At 39.5% G+C, this 23,230-nt stretch overlaps 1 protein-coding gene across 3 annotated transcripts in view; it reads right to left on the bottom strand.

Moving 5' to 3' along the window:
* Nucleotides 1-23,230, bottom strand: part of MED12L (mediator complex subunit 12L) — a 322,844-nt gene that overhangs the window by 218,190 nt on the left and 81,424 nt on the right. For all 3 annotated transcript variants that reach the window (XM_081827792.1, XM_081827784.1, XM_081827786.1), the window contains exons 12-15: nt 10,510-10,641; nt 7,375-7,501; nt 4,937-5,151; nt 2,550-2,726 (exon numbers count right to left, since the gene is read on the bottom strand). In XM_081827792.1, the coding sequence (XP_081683918.1) occupies nt 2,550-2,726; nt 4,937-5,151; nt 7,375-7,501; nt 10,510-10,641 (651 nt within the window). The remainder of the gene's footprint in view (nt 1-2,549; nt 2,727-4,936; nt 5,152-7,374; nt 7,502-10,509; nt 10,642-23,230) is intronic.

Below are 23,230 nucleotides of genomic sequence, written 5' to 3'. Positions count from 1 at the left end.
AGAAAGAAAGAAAGAAAGAAAGAAAGAAAGAAAGAAAGAAATGGTATTCCTGGAAACTAACAAAACAAGTTTGATTCCAGAGTCATTTTTAGTTCTGTATTGAGAATTATTTTCTGAAGCTTGAACCCAAGACAATTCTGGTGTACAATTTCAGTATTTTCTGAGTTTGAAGAGAGTAATATATGAGAAAATGCACCCAAAAAAAGTCACACTTCTACCACGGTAAGTCCCGGACAAATTCTAGCTAGCTAGTGGTCATGACAGGAACCCCCCTCAGCATCACGTATCTGACCCAGGGTGTAAAGGGCTGCTGAAATGCCAGCCTGCTAGAACCTGTGCTTGCTGATGGTCTAACTTGTTTTTACTGACCGGCAGATCAAGACATGATTCATATGAGCATACGTGAAACTACTAGTTGCTTTTCCTGAATCTTTTGGTCAAGTCCCCATTAGTCTTCTCTCCTTGGTCTTCACTCACTAAGTGTGAGTGAAGACAGAAAGGGGGGTGGGAGGGAGCAATTTTTTTTTTTTTTAATCATATTCTTATATGCTTCTCCTATTCATGCATGATAGGTTAGTCAAATTTTCCCTCTTTATTAAGGAAGAGAACAAGACTCTCTACAGCATTCCTAATGTCGATGTTACATTAGTATATACGTTCATTTCCTCTTGATGATGTTTTATTCTAAATGACACTCAGAGTAAAGGGAGGCCTAGGGCAACTGGTGATAGAAGGCTATTAAAAAATTATATCCTACAACATCAATTTTCTAGTAGTTGTGTTATGATTGCATTACAGTTATGTTATAATCCATCATGAGAGACTTAATCACCAGAAATCATTCATGCTCCTTCCTCTAAGGAGGTGGACAATCTTTAGAATGTTACATGCTGGCAATGACTGTGTAGAAAGGGTCACATGAACAACAGAATAGAGATGTCTGTGCTTGGGTGCACACCAAGACACACGGGAGAGGGAGGCGAGCAAAGCTCTGCCCACCCAAGAGAAGAACACAGAATCCTCAACCAATTTCAACCATATTCAACATTTTGCCCTATTTGCTTTATTACCCCTCTCCTTTTTATTTAAATTAAGTTTTTACTTTGGAATACTTTAAGATTTACAGAAAAGGCACACAGATAGTACAGCAAACCTTTTATCCCATTTGCCCTAATGTTAATGGCTTACATCACCATGATACATTTGCCAAAAGTAGGAAATTAACATTGGTCTATTAAGTGTTAACTGAACTCCAGACTTCGATATCCTGCCCCCCACTTTTGATGCCAACTATTTTAAGACCAATCCCAGACATTATAATATTCATCCATAAATTCTTCAGGACACAGATCTAAAATATCAGGCTATCCTTTCTGTTGCCCTAAATGCACAGTGAGATTATTCCATTATGTTGGAAATGAGTGATATGTACAGGTAAAGCAAAAAAAAAAAAAAAAAAAATGTATTCAGCCAGTTATGAGCAAGAAAGAATTGTGACAACTTTTGACACAGCCCTGGACAGAAAAACTGACACCAAAAAGAAGATTCTTAATTGTAATAAAAAATACATGTAAAAAAAATTTTTTTTTGAAAGTTCCAAAATAACAAAAATTAAAAATTAAGAAAATATTTAGTTTGCAGAGCAAAACTCCTCAAAGATATCCAGAACATTATATATACCTCACAATTACACTGCTGTTAAAATAATAATAGCGTGCAACAACAACAACAAAAAAAAACGGCTCATTAAAATTTCTCTTAAAATCCCAGGAAAAAAGATAGTAAACCCAAAAATATAAACATATTTACAGATTTTGGCCCAATTTTCATTACTTTCAAAAAACCAATCTTGTTTCCCTTTAGTATAAAGCACGTCACTTGTTAAGAGTTAAACACTAAATTTCCTGGTATTTCTCATATGCTGTTCAATTCTTAAATTCATTAGATTGAAATCCAAGTCCATGTCATATACAACCTCCTCTATGAAGCCTCACCCAACTTTGCAATCAGATGCTCTCTCTCCCCTCCAATATTTATTCTTTGAGAGTGGAAGAGACCCAGGAATGTTAAACAGTTCACCTTCCAGCAGGCACTTGGGTTTTTACTAAATTATTGCATTTATTTTAGTGTGTATCATTTCACATTTGTCTCCCTCCTATCTTATTCATCTTTCTTGTGTCCTAAAATTCTCATTCGTCTGTATAATACCAAGTACCTACCACAATACAGTGCACATAAAAGCTACTCAGGAAATGAGTTTCAAATGGAAGTAGGAAAACACATTTAGATGTCATTTGCAGTCACTCAAATGCTCTTGATAAAAGGATAATAATCTAGAAAATTCCATTAATTCTAGCTAGCCAGTAGCATCCCATCACAAATTTGAACTACAACTGTACATACACTATACGATCATAATTATAAAAGAAGCAGTAAATGAAAAACTCACCTGCTTTCAAATGTGTTACTCAGGCAAGTAGAATAGTCAATGGTTAATGATCTTTTAATGAAACAATCAAGGTTGCCAACTGATCAAAGCTGTGACTTACCAGAGGTATGGGAAAATGGGTTGCATACTGCAGGTGTCGCAGGAGGTCATAATTAGATGGAAAAATTAGCTCCCTGGGTTTTTCTCTCTTAAGCAACTTCTCACCATTAACCGACATTCTTCTGCCCAAGGAAGGGTTGGCATTCTCACAGGATTCTCCAGGCATGGGAGAAAAAATCTAAGTCATGTAAAATAAATGTTGGAGATTGTAAATGAAAGAGAGCAACACCAAAACACAGCGCTACAAACCAAAACTCCAAACACACAAGACACTCCTACACTATCTCTTCCTTCTTTAAACACTGAGAAAATATATAAAGAAAATAAAGAAACTATGTTAATTTCCACAAAATTCATATTAAGATTAGTAGGAAACTATCAACATCATCTCCCATTTTGAAGATGAGAAAATGACCACCACACACGTAAAAATTGTGCAAAGCTACACTTCCCAGAGGACCAGAGACAACATCAGACTCATAGGTTAAGTGTTTCCTCATGAGTAACAGATACAAAAGTTTTAGTCAGTACCCCAAACAGTATTTTTTATAAAGCACCTCACTGAGATCCATAAGGAAGAAAATACTATAATTTTACGGAGATAAAGTAGAAAAAGCGTAACAAGTCCAGAGCCAGGAAAGCTATTATTTAGAAACTGAACACATACATAACACATCAACATGGACTGTCATGATGAAACTATTCATGTATTCCTGAGAGATGATGGTCTCAAGGTGAACAAAAGTCACAGTTAACTAGGAGGACAGGAGTGTTCTACTCTACAAAAGAGACAATGCAACTAAAACTAAGGATGAACCGAAATGACACAATTGCACAAGATGATGTACCCTAGAAAGGAATATGGTAGGATGACATTTACATCACAGGGACACAAGTCATTCCAGTACGTGGGGCAAGGAACAGAAGGACGGAGACAAGCTGGGAGAGGGGTGGGAAAGAGGGGTTAATAGTCAATAAGAATTTGAAGGTTGAACCTACTGGAAATTCCGAACCAAAGTCAGTTTTAAAGTCATTCTTGTCTACTTCATCAAAAATATTAGTAGTTCCTGAGTCAATGCCCATATGCGCCATTATAGTCTGTTCCTGATAATTACCAGAGAAAGAAAGTGACACTGTAAATTTTGTAGTTAAATTAAATTAAAAAACTGAAGCTAAAATATGACCGTGATGTTTTTAACCACCCTAGGTCTTTTCTCTCCCTAGTATCTATTTTTCCCCAAAAAAGAGAAGTTTTAAGACATGCACTTGCTTTGCAAAGTCACATTCTTTATTCTCATAAGATTTACCTTTCATGATACTTGAAGGAAAGAGCCCACAAACTTAAAAACATTAAAACACAAACCGGTCATGTCCCTCCTTTAGGCTATTCCCAGTCATGTGCTCACCAACTTTTCTTAGAAAAATCTGAGAGTACACCCAATAAGATACCTCGATATCCAAGAATAGAAAGGAAGAAACAGAAACATAAAAGAAGCATAAACAGGTAAAGTAACTTTAGTTTTTTAGCCTTTTATAACTTCTGTGGACAAATTTGGGAACAACAGTATTTACATTAAGGAAACAATTTTTTAAATTCCTGCACCATTTGATCACCAAATCTTAAGAACACAAACTATGAATCCACACATGTAATTCTAATGCCAGGTCTTTCAATTACAAGGATAATTTAAAAAAATATCATCACAGCATATGCTTAAGCTCTCACAGAACCATCATGAGGCTTGATTTTAAGGAACCTCCACAAGCTCTCACCATTTTCCACTCTTTCCCTTTACCACCTCCATGCTTTCTGCCTTGAAAACTTCTTTAAGTATCAAGAACAATGTCCAAAACACCAGAAATTGGCAGAAAATTATAGTCATACTCATAGTAAAAAATAATTTGTTGAAAAGAACAATTCCACATTGGAGTTTTCAATTAATTGAAATGAAAATATGATGTGCTATGATCAAAACAGGATTTCCCATTTTGTAGGAAAGACAGAAGCAATGGATAAATTGGGGAAAAGATGTTCCTTAGAACGGGACTTTAGGCAAAAATCAGTCTGATTTTAAGGCACAACATTAAAGAAAAACTGGAAATTAGAAATACATAAAATTGGAAGCATATAATTCTTGTCCAGTAAAAAATGTTATGGACTGTCAAATCTTTTCATTAATAGTTTTAGAGTATCCAAAAGAAAATTCTGGAATGGATATATCCCATATTTTTTTTTTTTTAATTAGTGAGGAGTAGAGATAAATGAGTTCTCTAACAGGAGAATACAATTAAAATGCAATCACCCTTCCACCATGAAACAATCCTCTCAAAGGGGTTTCCCAGCTGAGTGTTGTTTTCAGGGCTGGGGCACCACTCCCAGGGCCATACCTCCATTTTCATGTCATGGTCCTTTGGGTAGTGTTCATCCACATTTTCTCCCGCTGGCGACCGCGGTCGGGTCGAGGCAGTGACTGACAAGTCTCCTCGAGATATGAGGGTGCACATGTATGCATCATGAGAGAAGACATCATGTCGGATGAACTCACAGAAGAGCAGCACCAGATTCACAAATTCCACCTTTTCACATTCACTGTTTGGATCCGCTACATAGAAACAAATCAACAATCAGTCCCCTTGATACAGTAGGGGGAAAAAAAAAAAAAAAAAATAGGAAGGCTTAACAAGGGGTGCCTGGGTGGCTCAGTTGGTTAAGCATCTGCCTTCAGCTCAGGTCATGATCTCAGGGTCGTCGGATCGAGCCCCATGTCGGGCTCCCTGCTCGGCGGGAGAGGGAGGGTCTGCTTCTCCCCTGCTCTTCCCCCTTCCCACCCTCCCCACTCATGCTCGCTCTCTCTCTAATAAATTTTTTTAAAAAGCAAATGTAAAAAAAAAAAGAGAAGTCTTAACAATATTTTCATTTTTTTTTTTTACACAGAAGAGTTATTAGAAAACGTACTATGAGGTGCAAGCATTTTGTGCAGAACAAGCACACGACTGTCCCGCTGTACTTGAAAAATAGTATCCAGTGTGCTAAGCACAATTTCAAGTTTAAAGATAGTGGTCCCTGACAAATGAGTAACCACTTAATAATATAAATACGTAAAATTTCAGGTAAGGAAAAAAAAAAAAAAAGGCAGCGCCAAACTGCTTTCTCTGGTTTTACTATTAAAACAGCTCATGACTGTTTTCATAGCTTGAGAGTGTCTGTATATTTGTGAGGTATGCGTGTGTACCTTTCAAAGGACACTTTATAATAAAACAGTTCAAAAGGTACTTGAAAATACTACTGCATGGGATCCACTAGAAAGAAAGAGGGAAGGTGCAAGACAAAAAGGCACAAAGATGGAGCTCTGCAGTCTTTCTCAGTTCATAGCCAGTCTATTTAACTCACGTTACGACTTTTAATACTGCAGCTGCACTCTGAAACTTTGTACCCTTGAGAGAGATTAAAAAATGTTAAGAGCAACCCTTCAAAGCTCGGGCCCTGCTATCATCATGCTCGCAAACACCAACAGAGACAAACAGATGGATCCAGGGAACATGAAGCGCCTTCCCTAACACTTAAGCCTTAGCGTTTGCTGTCGTCCACTGCAGAAGTCAGGGATGCACAACATCTACACAGAGAACACACACAGCTCTGACAGCAGGAAATGGGATCCAGAACAAGCAGAGGCAGAGAGGAGGAAGGGCTTCCCAAAGAACAAACAGGAGTGGGGACAGGCTGAGGAACACAAAGGGCAAATGTGTATCCATCTCCTCCAGAAATACAAGAGAAGGTAGAGCAGCTAACTTCCACTCCTGACCATGTATTTTCTGCTCCCTAGGATCTCTTCTGTCCTCCATTTTTCTGCTTCCTCTTCCATGTTTCGCTACAGCTGCTTACCTTGCAACCATCAGTGTGGCTCCAGCTCTCCCCTGAGCCCAGAACAGCCACCAAGTCACTTAAGGAACCTCATCCCCAAGCACCATTCAACCCAAAATGAGGGCCTTCTCAGAGGAATCAGAAGCAGTACTATTTCCTGCTGCTTTACCTCCTTCTTCACAACAAACCTGTCCCTCCCGCCCCCTCCATGCATTTTCTCCCCTTTCTATCACTTTTCACTTTATGCCATTTTCTGTTGTTTCAGCACTATCTACCTAAAGACTCACCCTGCTGTACTGTGTCACATGAAAGCCTCAGAATAAGATCAAGACCGCTAAGCACACATAAATGAATTTTTTAAGTGTCAGTTTACAGTATAAGCCTGCTGGGCTTATAATCCCCAAACTCTTGACTCCCCACAAACAATAGAATAAAAGACAGAAGAATGGGAGATGACAGAACATCCCATAGAGTATAGGCGAGCAGCCAGCCATCTGCACAAATTATTTCCTTACATCAAGCACCTGGTTATAAAGTACTTTGGTTTGACTTTTCCCTTTTTTCTTATCAGGAGTCGTAAAATGAGAACTTTTGAAAACAGTGCAAAAAGAGAAAATTCCTAATCACAATAGTGATTTAGACAGTGAAACATCAGAGGACCTTAGCTCCTCTATTTTGGTAAGAAAGATCTAGAAAGGGAAAACTAGACCACCAAATATTAGAGAATGAGGTGACTTATTTTTAAATTTTTAAAACTCTGGAAATTTTGAAGTCTTTGCAGCTCACCTAATTTTAAAATTGCATAGAAATCTCCATTAAAAACATTCAACAAAATTTTGCTCAGTAAAACATACATTATATTCATCACCAAGAACTCTTGATTAAGATGCAAATAAGGAAGAAAGAGAATAAGAATTAGCTCCAATCTCTTATTTAAGATCTAGAAGCAAAGAACTTTACTTACATAATGAGGGGGCCTGTGTATCTAAAAACCTTAGTAGAACATTCTGGAAAACAGGCAAACTAGATCCAGCAAGAGAGGCTGAAGAAATGGACTCCTTCTCATCTAATACCTCTGATTCACCACATCTCTAAGATTAAAAATAAACAAGCACAGTTAATTACAGAGGGCAATGTAGCCACAATGGATCATGAATTTGTTAGTTTTTTATTAACATTTAAATTGTCAGAAAAAAAAAACATGCAAAATTAGTTGAGATTTCTGTACTTATTTGAGGGCTATGCGTCATAGGTAAATATAATATCTCAAAGTTAGGGGAAACTACCCCAGAACAATTCAAATGATTTCCAAGACACCCATGGAAAACATTATTCATGTAAATTATAAACTCTCCAGAAGTTATAACTATCCACCGAATATACAGCATAGTACAATAAACTACTCATTATCCCTATGCAAAATTGCTAAAAATAACTCAAAGTTGTCTTCATTTTTAAATAGCTCATGCTTAACTAACTGTATATACTTCCCCTAAGAAACTTTTGGGCATGTTATTATTCAGTTCGATGTTTTTGTGTTTGTTCTTGCTAGGTGAGTGTATTTACAAGTGTGTACAGGGGATGTTGGGAACTGTGATGTCAAATGAGAAAGTGAACATAATTCCTCTGATAAGATTCTTTCACTCATCACACTTCACCAGTTAGGATCTCTTAGAACCTGTGGAATCTCCATAGCTGATGAAACATAGATCTAGAGAAGTTGCATTCAAGACAGAACTTACTAGGAGACCAGAAAAGAAACAGTTCAAAAGCAATCAGAACCCTGTTTTCTATTCTTTTTCATATCCCTCTGACCTTCCCATTTTCATTGTCTATTCTTTAATATTAATATATTCATTATTACATTCCATCCTCTCTTCACGAAGGTCAAATTTTGAAAATGGTGATGGTTCAACAACAATCAATTATCTTAAACATCCCTCAGAGAATACATTTTTTAGATGTGGATACATTTACACCTATTAAAATTACAAAGTCATCAGTGTGAGCCTCTTCCAAAAGTGATTGTGTGTGTGTTCCTAGAACACACTGGAAGAAGGGATGCCTGTGTGATGTAACAACTCAGAAGGAGCAATTAAATTTGAGAAATTCAACTTACTAAAGTTTACTCATTGCAATTCACAGATCTATCTATTCATAGAAAAAACAGCAATGAAACACCTTTCCTAAACTGCACATTGTAAAATGGGTCATGTGTTTCATACCTTACTTAACCCAGTATCTTCAAGCCCCACATTGAACAATGTGATCCTTTTTATTTGGTGAATAGTACTCTCCCAACAGGAGGAGATGTCTATAGATATATTCTTCTTATTTCATTTTTTAAGAGCTTCGCAGGAAAGAGTATTATCAGTAAGACAGAACCAGCTAAGTTCTCATCCATTCATACAACATTTTCTGAGCATCAACTATGCACTGAACACTATTCTGGGTGCCAAAGACACAACATTGAACAGGGCGGGCAAGGTCCCTGTTGTCAAGCTTACATTCTAGAGGGCGGTAGGCAGGCATTAAACAATAAGCCAACAAGGAGAGGAAAACAGAGTGCTGTGAGAAAGAGCACCTGAAGGGTGGGTGACGCAGGATCTTCCTGAGGAGGTGACACATGTTGAGCTAGGAATGCTAGAAAGCCACACTTCCTAAACTAGGAATGGCAGAAAGAAACTGGCCATGTGAAGACTGGGGAGCAGTGTGCCACCCAGTAGGAAGAGCAAGACCAAGGTCCCAAGGCAGCAGCTGGTTTGCTGTGCTGGAGGTACAGGAGGGCCAAGGCAGCTGCAGCTGTGACCCAGGGGAGAAATATTGAGACGAGGGAAAGGCGGTCCAGGGAGGCCCATACAAGGCTCTGTGGACACAGTAAGGATCCATCAGGAGTCTGCATAAGGGGACAACATGATCTGCTTCCAGTTTGAAAAGACGGTGGTCGCTGCTGTGAGGAGCAAGGAGCAGAGAGGAGGGGGCCCTGCAGCGGTCTGCGTGGGGCGGAGAGACGGCGGGCCGCTCACACCACACACAGCCTTTCTCCTGGCCAGACCTCCAGATCTCACGGACAGATAAGGGGGCTGGCTGAAAAATTTTCCCTTCAACAAAAGCTAAAGTTTATCAAGTTAGCTTTTTGTTTTTTTTTCCTTCATAATCCACTTCCGAGGCTTTAAATGCTCTCTCTGGGGCCAAAATACAATCTCAGAACTAATACAAATTGGTATCTGTAATCTCAAAATCAGAACTGCTCAAGAAAATACTCCCAGGGGCGCCTGGGTGGCTCAGTCGTTAAGCGTCTGCCTTTGGCTCAGGTCATGATCCTGGAGTCCTGGCTTCGAGCCCCGCATCGGGCTCCCTGCTCTGTGGGAAGCCTGCTTCTCCCTCTCCCCCCGCCCCCCGCTTGTGTTCCCTCTCTCGCTGTGTCTCTCTCTGTCAAATAAATAAATAAAATCTTTAAAAAAAAAAAAAAGAAAGAAAATATTTCCAGATCCACTAAAGTATTATGTAGCTTTAAAATTCAAATAGTTGGTGTATACTATATACATTTCTGTGTGTGTGTGAGCGTGTATATATATGTATATAATACAAAACGTATATATGTGCATGTGTATCTCAACCTCATATAGGGAGAGGTCTTTGTTCTAAATCAGATGTTAGGGGCGCCTGGGGGGGCTCAGTCAGTTAAGCATCTGCCTTCGGCTCAAGTCATGATCCCATGGTCCTGGGATCGAGTCCCACATCAGGCTCCCTGCTCAGCAAAGAGTCTGCTTCTCCCTCTGCCGGCTGCTCCCCCTGCTTGTGCTTGTGCTCATTCTCTCTCTGTCAAACAAAGAAAATCTTTTAAACAAACAAATAATTCAGATGTTGAAGTTTTATTTTAAAAGATACAATTCTAAATTAGTCCAGAATATAAATTATTGGCTTCATCAACTGAAAGGGATCCTATATGTAGTCCTTATGTGAATTTGTACATTCTCCCTTTTTTCCTTGGAGAGAGAGAAAAAAAATAGCATAATGAGTAAGAAAAAAGAATCCTCTCCAAAACAGTTATTTTTAAATGATGGCGTTCCAATGTCAGAAAGAAAACTGAACCTACCTCTGCCTCGATTTCCGCCTGCCTCTTCTCCAGGAGCTTTGCCACAGCTATGGCCCTGTGCTTGCCCGACCGTTTGCAGCTCACCGCCCACTCACACAGCAGTGTCACCACGGCTTCGTCATTGGGGGCAACCTACAGTCAAGAGAAAGGGGGACCAGCCACGTCAAGTGAAGCGCTCACCCAATGACAGAAAGCAAGCGATGGAATTTTTAACACTTTTAAAGCTTTCTTTAATTAAGCTTTCTTATATTTTATTATAGTCATTTCAGAAAATGTTCCCAAATCCTTTTTAACTGAAGTATAAAGAGCAACACTTTAGTGACAAGGAAGGAAATCACTAGAACAGCTCAGTCTGTGACAGTTTCAAGGAAATTAACAGTCTCCTTGCATATGCCTTTCATCTACACAGAATTATCACCCAGCCCCACTGATCCTCCAGAACTCAACACCAAAAGCCAAGAGAAAGGGAAACTGAGCACTGAATATCCAGAAGAGCTGCTCCCAACCCCAAGCACTCACTCCACTGTTGGCCCCCTCACACTCAGAGGCCTCACTCGCTGCCCAATCCGAACATGGCAGCTCAGCAAGCCACCCACTCCAACAAGGAACTGAAGGGAACTGGAGGGGAGGCTGGAATGCTGGCCAAAGACTCACTGCATTAGAAACAACCAACATGAAAAATGACAACCAAGCATCAGAAAGAAACAAATTATTAAAAGCAGACACAGTTGGCAGAGGGCAGTATATCCTGGGTCTATGTGGGGCTCAGCACTGTCCCTGGAACTATGCACTGTGGTTGCCATGGCCTAGAAATGGGCCCCACAGACTGAGGATCAGAGGGGTCAAAGAAAGGTCACAGGAACCCAAGTGACATGAATTAGAGACAGGCAGGGGGAGTTAAGAGAAAAGAGGAATCATCCTTTTATGTAACCTCACCTTTCCTTTTAGAGGATGCAAGCCAACCAATGTAACACCAATTGCCCGTTTTTAGTATTTGTCCAGTTGTATAAACACTATGCCAGAAGAACTGGATAATTACAGTATTGACATTTATGTGAGAAGTCCTTAACGTTTTAGAATCCATATGTTCGATTGAGATTATAACAGCTGTAAACACACTCCCAGGAAAAACATGCAGACATACACACATAAATCTAGCACAACTTTTCAGAAAGTTCATGGACTCTGAGAAGACACCCAAGAATCCCAAGGTAAGAATCCCTAATCAGCTTGTAGATACTAGCAAACAATTTAGATCATGAAAATCAGTTTGTTCCAAGATTCTTAGTCATCCTACCCTAAACTTGGTTAAACACATGTTGACTCAAAGAAATGTTACTTAGGGCAGATCTCAAAAGCATCTCTAGGTCTCTTAATTTAAATTAAAAGAAGTAATTCAATTAAAATATATAAAGATTGTTATGTTTAACACTTAAAAAAGAAAGCAGACTAGAAGGAATGTTTGCTGGATTCCATCTAATCCAGAGAAAAGTCAAAATATAAAAGTCAATTCAGTGAAGCACCACATGCTTAGATTTAGATTATAGACAACAAAAGGAGTTACCCTAAAAATACTACCATCAGTTTTTAATAAATTCATGCAGTCAGTAATGTGCATCATATCCACATTTATAAAGTTTTTTTTATTTTCTTCAGCATCATTAAAATAAGATGAAAATAGGCTACAAAAGAATAAATGACTCACTCGTTCAACTTAAGTAATAGGTTCTGCTTGACTTAAAGATGCACAGAATAGCACATATAAGGGAAAACACTTCTTCTTAACACATCCAGATAGGACCACGAGTTGGGGTAATGTGCTAGAAAATAAGTCCTTCTTAGGAAGGAGTCAATTCACTTCCAAAAGCACTTATTAAGTACCCATGCTAGGCACTGAGGAAACAAAAATTTAAAAGACCTGGCCCCTGTGCTCCAAAAGTTCACCTTCTAGAAAGAAAAGCAAAAAAGACAACTAATCATAAAGCTACAAGACGTGGGGTGCCTGGCTGGCTCAGTTGGAGGAGCATGCGACTCTTGATCCTGGGGTCCTAAGTTCGAGCCCCATGTTGGGTGTAGAGATTACTTAAATAAATAAATAAAATAAATAAAATAAACTTAAAAAAAAAAAACAAGAAAGCTACAAGACGTTTTGACAACATCGAAGAGGAAGTAATTAAGTCTGGCTATCTGCACCTTCCATATCTCAGTCCCAGCTTACAGACATCTGAGATCTTAACTTGAAGACAGGAGGGCCTGCAGTCGGCCTGCTACAGCTGTGGTCTCAATTTGTAATTATTAGGAAATAAGTGAATTACGAAAATCCAAGGAAAATGCTGCTGAAAAATTATGTTTTTAAAATATAAAATTTATTACAGAAATTTTCTTATATTCATATCAGTTATATGTCCATAATCTATTTTCAACCAATAAATATTTTCCAATACTGGCCAGATTCAAATAGTGCAAAGTCCACTCCTTTTGGAATATCAGATGGACTGCCAAATTATGCCAGTCCTTCCTTAGGATATTGGAGTGGTGGGGATGGAGGAATACATAGGTTCTGTGCCTATTTTAAAAGAAACAGTAAGATACTACAAAAGATGTTTTATTACTAACTTAGAAAATCATGTTGGAAAATCAGGGCACATGATACCAACTTGAAAGCAAACTATCCCTGCAATATGAATAATTACATTTATGTATTTGGGTCAAAATGTACTTCATTAGTTCTTTATTACTGAAAAATTATCTATTAGTTATAAAATACTTTTATAATTTCAGCATATTTTTCAAGATAATTTTTCAATGAAAACTCCCCCTCTGACTCCTACTAATTACTACAAAGTTTTGATTAACATTTTAAGCTATTTTTACCAAGAGGCCTCTTCTAGCTTCCACTACCAAAAACGAGGATATCCTGCTTTTTTCACTCTAAGCACCAGTTCCAGGGTATATCCAATTAGACATGTTCAATGTGCATACAAAGAGACATCCATGGCTCACACTCCCCATAGGCAGATCCTTGCACCCCTCCCCCACTACTCTGCATCAATCAACTTTTGGAAAATTAGAGGATCACTCTCATTTGCCTTCCAGATGCTATTTTACAAATTAATTCAAGTAACTGCCAACAGGACATCATAACCTCAAATATGTAAACTGAAGTGCATTCGCACCCTATAAACAAATTTCTAAGAATATTAAGCTCCATTTCTTTAAAACAATAATTATTTGTTAAGTGAAATTTAGTAAATATGATTTTAACATATAATAACTTCAAGGCAAAAATTTGAGGAAATTTAGGAGTTCAAGATATAAACTACAGTCCCTGTCCTTCAGCAAGATGGCAATTAAGTGGGAGAGACATACATGTGTACAAATAATTTGGAAATGGAAAGGAAATGAATGAAAAGGAAAAAAGGAAAATGGGAAATGAAAATTATCTCAGAAAGTCAACATTTAACAGAAGCCGAAAGAGAAGACTGAAGGAAACTACTAGATGCTTCCTTTTAGAAAGTGGCTTTTGGGAAAAGTCTTGAAGAATGAGTTAAATTTCGAGAGAGATGAACAAGAGAAGAAACGAGTATGTGGTGGGAGACAGAATAACACCCCCACCCCCAAAGATGTCCACACGCTAAAGCCAGGACATGTGAAGACATTACCTTAAAGGACAAAAGGGACGTTGTGGCTGTGATTAAGTTCAGGATGTTGAGGGGGGGGAATTATCCCGGATTACTGGGTGGGACCAGTGTAATCACAGGGGTGGTTGTGAGGCAAAGAGATGTGACAGGGGAAGCAGGAGCCAGGGTGAGAGAGAAACTGGAAGATGATGTGCTGGGTACTGTGGAGATGGAGCAAGGGAACACAAGCTAAGGAATGCAGGGGGCTTCTAGAAGCTGGGAAATAGAAGGAAACGGAGTCTCCCCTAGAGGCCCCCTAAGAATGCAGCCCAAATGACACCTTGATTAGAGCCCAGTAAGATCATAACCTCCAAAACTGCATGAGAAAAAATTTGTGCTGCTTTAAGCCACTAAATTTCTGATAACTTGCTATGGCAGCAATAGGAAATTACTTCAAAGCAGTTTTAAACAAGCAAATAAAAAGTGGCAAAGAGGGGCACCTGGGTGGCTCAGTCAGTTGGGTGTCTGCCTTCAGCTCTGGTCATGATCCCGGGGTCCTGGGATCGAGTCCTGTGTCAGGCTCCCCGCTCGGCGGGGAGTCTGCCTCTCCCTTTCCCTCTGTCTCCTCCCTCCTTGCTCATGTTCTCTCTCAAAGAAATAAAATCTTTAAAATATGTTTTTTTATATCATTTGTTCCAATAATTCAATCTCTGAAAATATAACCCAAGGAAATTATCTTAAAGTAAGAAGATAGGAGTGCTCATCAGTGAAGCATGATACTAAAACGCTCCCCTCTTTCTAGCCCCAGAAACTGACAGATTCCCTCTGAAATTTGAAGGAGGCTCATAAGGGATCAAATCAGAGAAAACAGGGCGCCTGGGTGGCTCAGTTGGTTAAGCGACTGCCTTCGGCTCAGGTCATGATCCTGGAGTCCCGGGATCGAGTCCCACGTCGGGCTCCCTGCTCAGCGGGGAGTCTGCCTCTCTCTCTGGCCCTCCCCCCTCTCATGCTCTCTATCTCATTCTCTCTCTCAAATAAATAAATAAAATCTTTAAAAAAAAAAAAAATCAGAGAAAACAGAATGAACTCACATGGAGAGAAAGTCCTTATGGATGGTTCACAGGCAAGAGCATTTGTCTTCAGCAATGAACTATGGACATTTGTGTGGTGTTTTATTTTTATTTCTATTTTTCTGCAGACAAATGGTGATATTTCAGTATCTAATTAAAGATGTATAAATAAGGAAGGCAGACTGGAGAGGCCTGCCACTGAACAAAGGAAAGGGGAAGTCCAAGACGCGTGATTACCAGTAAGGCTCAAATCCCCTCCGACAGCATTCTCCCCTCTCAGACAAGGGCAGCTCCCCACCAGCCCACCATTCCTCCCTTCTTCCAGAAGCAGCACTCCTACTTCTTCTGGGGATACTGCTCCTCCTCCTGCTCCAGGGGATTCACAGAGGGGTACCCCATTCCTCTTAGATTTAGTGCTGCATTCTGGATTGGGGTCTTCGATAGGCAGTGAAGACTGGGCAATTCTTTGGTCACAAGAAAAAAATCTATCAGGTACTCATCAGGCATGCTGCTCTGTGCTCAACCTTATAAAACATTTGGGATACCAAGAGATTAGCCCTGACCAGATGAAACTGCCTCTATTCCGATCAAAAATACTCTTCAGAATAGGTTTTCTGAAATACGCATTGCTTATTCTAGTCATTACTAAAATCTTAGCATTTATTAACTGACAAAAGCAGACACAACAAAAATTAAAAGCTGAAAGTTCCTGATCTTAAATGTAAATCTTTTCAGTCATTTTTTTAAGATTTATTTATTTGAGAGCACAAGCGAAAATGTACGTGTGTAAGCGGGGGGAGGGGCAGAGGGAGAGAGAGAATCCCAAGCGGACTCTGCATTGAGTGCAGAGCCCCACGTGGGACTTGATCTCATGACCCTGAGACGATGACGTGAGCCGAAATTAAGAGTCAGATGTTTAACCGACTGAACCACCCAGGTGACCCTCTTTTCAGTCATTTTTAATGAAAATTTAAAACATAAAACAACTTAGTATGGACTTATAATCACCCTCAAAATCAGTAATAAAGATATCTTGGCAAATTTACAGGTGGTAATAAAGATAATTAACATTTATTGAGTGCTTACTCAATTTACAGTCCAACATTGCAATAAATGTGTTTCAGGACTTATTTCTTCTAATCTTTACTACCTATGAGCTAGTTATCATTGTCATTTTACAATTAAGGAATCCAAGGCATAGAGATGTCAAATAGCTTGTCCAAGATCACTCAGCTAATTAATAAAACTCTTGCCACAACATAAATCTTGGGAAACGACCTAAGTAAGTACAGCAACACTGTGTGTTCAAAAGAACCCAGGAAGGTAATCTTGACCCTCGTCCTAGAGTACACAATGGCCTTTGTGTGAGCTCCAAGCTTCTCTGGGCTCTTCCACCTCCACTCTTGATGCTTACAACATCGGAGTATTCTGCTCTCTTGTGCAGAATATTACTTCCATGTAATATGCATCTTTCACAACATGGCTTCATGGTTATTAGATCTCCAGCTTCTGGTTTCAAATAATCCATTAGGAAATGGAGACACACCTCTGAGAGCTACTAAAGGAAAGTCCTTTATCATCTCAAATACTGTAAAGGGGAGCTGGAATCTTCAGGAGCAGTAACAGGCAGCTTTACATATTGATACTTCATAATAGATAGTAAGACTTTAATAGTCCACAGCATGCACCCCGAGGCTGCAACTACATAGAAGCAACTAGGATACAGAAGAATGAAAGAGACAGAAAGAAAATGAAATTAAGCTATGGCACATAAAATTAAGGCCAGAGAAAAAGCACCAAACCAGGGGGTCAAGAATCTGAATTCTAGCCACGGCATAAATTAAAACATGTAAACATGGCAATAACAATATTAACACCTGTAAATGTCCAGCCACAGGTAGTAGAAATAATAGCTGAATATATTTATCGAGCAGACACTGAGTGTTTCACACACATCACCTCTGATCTCCACAACAAACTCTGAAGTAGGTCTTGCTATTCCCATTTGACAGATAAGAAAACTGAGGTTCAGAGGTTAAGATGGTCAAGGGCACAGAGATCTAAAGGGGCAGAACTAGGAGACCTAATTCCAAAGCCCATTTTTCTGTTGCTCCCATCATCACCGAATCAAGATCTCTAGAAGCACAAAGAGCATCACTGTTACACGGAAATCTCTCAAGTAGGGGCGCACGCGAACGCGCACGCACACACACACACATACACACACACACACACCAGGAAGCCTGTTGCTAAGTCCCACTCCAATCAGTCACTGCCACCCAGTGTTCCAGTCAGACTCCTACCTCTTTAGGAACATGCCAGACTTATAATCAAATGGACACGCAGAAAATGAATTACCAAAGACTTCGTTCCTCCTCTAATACTTGCTAGACCAGATACTCGTATAAGTCAAGGATTTGTCTTTTTCATGGTTTTATTTTCAGCATTTATTTTCAGTGTCTGGCAAATAGTAGAGTCAACAGATATTTTTCATCATAGAGTAAAAGCAACACTGTCCTACATGAAACCAAAAGCAAAAACAAGGTAAGATGGGGGTCAGACAATGGTGGGAGGAGTTTACATTTTATTCCCCTCCCCCAAAACACACATGCACTTACTTAATATAGAAAAGTATCTGACAACCTAACAGCTAATTAAGTGTTAAGTACTAGATGTATTCTCATTCCTAATTTAATGAGTCAAGGATGCTGGTCCCAACACTATTACTTAGAATCATTCTGAAGGATTTAGCCAATGGGAAGAAGGACTAAATACTTGAAAGGATATGGCAACATCACTAGAGTTTACATAAAATGATTATCTTCTTCCACCAACCCAGAGAACTAGAAGGCTTTATTAGAATAAGAGAACTGAACATCATGAGTAAAACAAAAATAAGCAAGTGATGGACAACAGTAAGCAGAGAGAAAAAGAAAATCCAGCAGAATATTTTGTAGAATGTAATCCATTTATGTCCTCCGACCTGTACATAAATGCCCAGGAAAATATCGAAAGGATATGTTCCAAAATGAACAGTGGTTACTGCTCATGTACCTAATGAGTGTTTGCTATACGGTATGCCCCGTTCTGATGCTTTCACTATAATGCTATGACTGTTGAGCAAACTGAGGCCTAAAGGTTAAATAACTCGTTAAATGGCTCAAAGCTACTAAGTCACTGACCTAAGAGTCAAATCCATGCTATGTGCTCCACAGGAGGAGCTCGTATGCCAACATACCCCCCACCTTCTGGGCAGAAGAGTGGGAGAAGCGTCCAAGTTGTGGGCTAAAGAGCACTTCATAATGTCAAAAATGTATTCCATCCTATGCACATAAAAATCACAAGACACCTGAAACTAGTAACATTGTATCATCCTGCACTGTATTGTAATAACTCGTACTTCAACAAATATTAAAAACAAAAAAAAATCACAAGAAGAAATAATTGCTATAATGAGAACAAGTAAGACAATGAATGGACACAAAATTCAAAAATCAGCAAGGTCCTTCAAATAACAGCATTGTTCTTTGGCCTCATGAACTTTGGACACACCTACAGTGGTAAAACATTGAAATCATTGTTAACTCTGTTGCAAATAATCATCATGATGGTGCGCCATCTACATCTATAATAAAGACACCCCAAATGTGAAGAAGTTCTTCATCATCAGGGAGATCGGTCACATTTTTCTTTCCTGGGAAGGGTGAGCTTAAACTTGATAGGTTAAGCCTAATTCAGTTTTTATTCAATTACTCAATAACCCAATGGTCTATAAAAACTAACCACATGTCTTCTATAACAAACAAAGAAGGGAAAATAATTGACAACTACATCTGAGAGTCAGGCTTCCTCTAGAAATTAGAAGATACTTGATCAGATTGTTTGCTATTTTAAGAAATTTGTTAATATGCTACCTATATTATAAAACGATACCATAAAAGGGAATGGGGAAAAACCAATGACTCATTACTGTAAGCAACAGCAAACTAAAAGAACTTGAGATCAGATACTGAATAGGCTCTTCAACAGCTTTATAATCTGAGACTAACAGGACAAGTTTATAAATGTAATTAATCACTCTTAGTCAACATTAAACAAAATGGTCATATCTGGATTAAAAAGTCGTATTACAGCACCAATAAACGACAAGGGATAATATATAGAGCAGTGTTATTAGCAATTTATATGGCTTGCAACCTGAGGCACATTATGGAGATCTGGATGAATTTCAAGAGTTGCATTAAGTTAAAACGTGGTCTAAACTGCTAATAGAACGTAAGCCTGTTGTACATGATCACAAATAGCACTTAACATGCAGAATCACCATGAAGTAAGACTAAGGTTGTTAACCACAAACCCAGAAGACAGGATATTTACATATAAATAGTATTCACTTGTGAAAAATCTTTCTAAATATGAATGACTGATTCCCTATGTACATTTCCAAAAGATATTTAAGATGGCTAATTTTTTTGATGGAAAACGGGCAGGTTTTCCTAGTCTCACATCCGTAGAATCAATGAGCCTTTAGGTCTTAGGACATCTAAGAAACAAAACAAATACCATGAAAGCAAAAAGGACTTTTTTTTTTTTTAAGCAGCAGTTAAACATAGCACAACTCTGAGTTCTGAGAAGGTGACAGATAAGAAAACAAAATTAAAACAATTCCTCTGAGTATATAAATCAACTAATTGTCATTAATTTGCACTATGCCAAAAGATGAATTTGCCATTCTCCAGTTACATCATCAACATTTAAATAATAATACAAATGCAAAAAATAGTTTTGAGAACAATATAATTGCAGGATAACAGAAATCATACATAAGGAGGCGCCTGGGTGCCTCAGTTGGTTAAGTGTTTGACTCTTGATTTCAGCTCAGGTCATGATCTCGGTGTCATGAGATCGAGCCCAGCATCGGGCACCATGCTGGGCGTGGGGCCGGCTTAAGATTCTCTCTCCCTCTGCCTGTCTCCACCTCCCGGGTTGCACATGCACACTCCATCTCTCTCTCAAAATAAAAAGAAGTCCTACATAAGACAAATTGTAAAGTAACTCTCTCCAAAAGTCCTTGAAAAGTGTCAGGTCTCTCTTACTGAAAATAAGGAAAACACTCAACTTAATATCCAAGAGTCATCACTGTATGGTACAATAAGCTTTACTTACTTGTCTTTTAGGAAAAATGAAGGGAACATATAGATGAGAAGAGGGAAACCTAAATTTCTAAAACATGGTACTAGGTTGACAATGTTATCCAACCATGAACATAACACAAGTGAAGTGGATTCTAGTAGTAAGACACTGTACAGCGACAATGACCCTGGGGGAACAAGTAACTAGCTGGAATCCAACCTGCTACTTGACAGCAAAGCCAGGACTCAAATTCAGGTCTGAACTGGCCTCAGTTGTGTGATACTCTACAAGGGTCAGCTTGCCCAACTTGAAGATTTGGATTTTCCAACTTAAATATTGTTTACTATGTTGAAATTGTTTCACCTTTAAAAATCAGGGATTATTCCTGCAAATAAATATACCAATATTAATATGGAAACTGTGGCAACTATAAAGGTTTTTCCCTCCTTTTTCCAAAATTATCTGACACTTGTTTGTTCCACTATAGCTACCTGAAATAAAATGATTTATTAAAGAAGTAGGACAAGGAATAGAATGTACTAGTCAAGAGTTGGGTCCTAGGGGTGCCTGGGAGGCTCAGTTGGTTGAGCGCCCAGCTCTTGATCTCAGCTCAAGTCTTGATCTCAGGGTTGTGAGTTTAAGGCCCCATATGGGGCTCCACACCCAGGGGAGCCTACTTAAAAATTAATTAAAAAAAAAATCTTTTTTAATTTTTTAAAAAAGAGTTGGGTTCTAGAACCATTTAGGATTCTAATCCCTATTTTCCCACCAGTGAGTTGGGTATAAGCTTGGACAATTTACTCATCTTGGTTTCCTCATCTGCAAAGGAGATAAAGAAAAAAAAAATTTTAAACATGTTTCTCACTGGCCAGGGAAAATTTAAATGAGATGGTATAACACATAACAAGGCTTAGTACTTAAGATGCACTCATAAAAAGGCTGAAGAAAAAAGACTTGTATCACATGCTCAAAAGCAATCTAAGAGGCCCACCACAATCTAAGTGGATTCATGACTGACCCTTACCATTACAGTAATGTCTAAATGTCTGGACATGCCATTTCCCCCACCTCCAACCATGTTAACATAATCACCCTTCCACAATAAGTTTACTTGAAGAAAGAAGAAAACAGTAGCTGTAAGAGACTGGCACCTCCCCCTCTGGGCGTCCAGTAGGAAACCATGTGACTTCTCCAGTACAGTGTCCTCAGGCAGGGCTGCAATCCGCATCAACAATTCTAAAATTCAGCACATGCATCTTAACAGGAAGCCATCCAGGTGTGTTTTCCTTGTTTGCCTGACTTCTGCCTCATTTGACTTTGTTATCTTGAGTCTGAATTTTTAAAAGTGACTCTTTCTTACATTAAACATTAAAAACAACAACAACCACCCAAAAATACCTCTAAGCACTGAAATGAGCACGATCTCTTTCACTACATGGTAGTACTACAAACACCTCACTGGGGGTGGGCCAGTCCCATCCGACTGCTTCCCTGCTGAGGGTAAAGTCTTTGTGAAAATCAAAGAATGTAAAAAGCCTGACAGATGTTGGCTGTGCGTTTTGGATTAATGGATTGTGTGATGGCTGTGTGCGTGTGTGTCCCCACAGTAGTCCCAAGGGACCGTAGGACCATATTCCTTCCATGTCTCTAGAGTTTAACTGCTTCCCTAAATATGTCAGTTGTAATAGTAGGTAGTGTTTACGGAGTACCCCTTTACACGCTAGGCACTATAAATATCTGAATGTTTTCTCGACATTGTTTCAGGTCATTTTCACATCATCAGGAGATAGAAATCCCGTTTTACAAGTGGGGAAATTAAGACTCATGAAGAGTAAGTGAATTGTACGTAATACCGCCCAAGAGATGCGCTCTAACCTGCTGATTTTACAGCTGAGAACTCTCCTGTCAGCCGCCCTCCTACCACCGCCTGCGCATGCTTCCTCGTACCGTTGTTAAAGCCAACATATTCTATAGATTTTCTTTCTGCATTCCCCCTACCCTTCCAAACCCAATCCCATAGAGGACTTTCCTTTCCAGTTCACTGTCCCAGCAGCTTTTCTGTAAGCCTCCCCAAAAACCAATTCAGTAAGTATTTCCTGAGGACATGTGGGGCACCAGGCATGGTGTTAGAGACTGGTGATACGCTGGTGAGCCAAAGGAACACAGACCCCGACCTGCGGGGCTTTAGGCTGGCAGGGAGAAAAACATGCAACAAAGCCCAGCAATGACCAGCAGACGGAAACGGAGATTTTCCTTTGCATGGTGCTGAGGGTTCCTCAACCACATGGCTGCCGACCTGGTCTGGCCCTGGAGGCCTGGGCCAGAGGGGAGTCAGACGGCTGCTCTGGACTCTGGGCCTATGCCATTCAAAAAAATCAGTATGAACTCATCACACCTATTCAGAGAATGCTTCATGAGTAAGCAGGAAAGCAACAATAAATATGTAGATTTTCAGGTTTGTTTAGCAGCAGGGAAAGAGGAAATGTATGTGTCGCTGCAGCTGTTCTGGCCTTTTCATTACTCAGGACAAAGTCGGCTTCCCCGGGCACCAGAGAGAGAAGTGAAAAGGCGGCTCTTCCTGCCATCTTTAGACTCTCCCTTCTATCCATGTCCCTGGTGGACCCAAAGAGGCAGCTACTTCTCCCTTCACACCCAACCAACACAAACAAGGAAAGAAGCCAAGAGGAAGGAAGCGGTCTGGCTTCTCTGTAAGGCTGAGGGGCACTTCCCCCCCAGACCTGAGGTCAGCAATGTGGCCCCCGCCTGTAGGTCCCAAGTGACAGACTCAGTCAGGACTTGGAATCAAGAGGTGGCCTCCATTCCCAACAAGAGTCCCTTTCGTGGACATCAGGCTTCTCTGCCTCCCATCACCCAGAGCAGAAATGGTTCTGAAACACT

This window comes from Leptonychotes weddellii, chromosome 1, assembly GCF_054177405.1.
Source record: "Leptonychotes weddellii isolate Sample4059 chromosome 1, ASM5417740v2, whole genome shotgun sequence".
In the NCBI taxonomy this organism is placed as follows: domain Eukaryota; kingdom Metazoa; phylum Chordata; class Mammalia; order Carnivora; family Phocidae; genus Leptonychotes; species Leptonychotes weddellii.
This window is presented reverse-complemented; position numbering and strand designations above follow the sequence as displayed.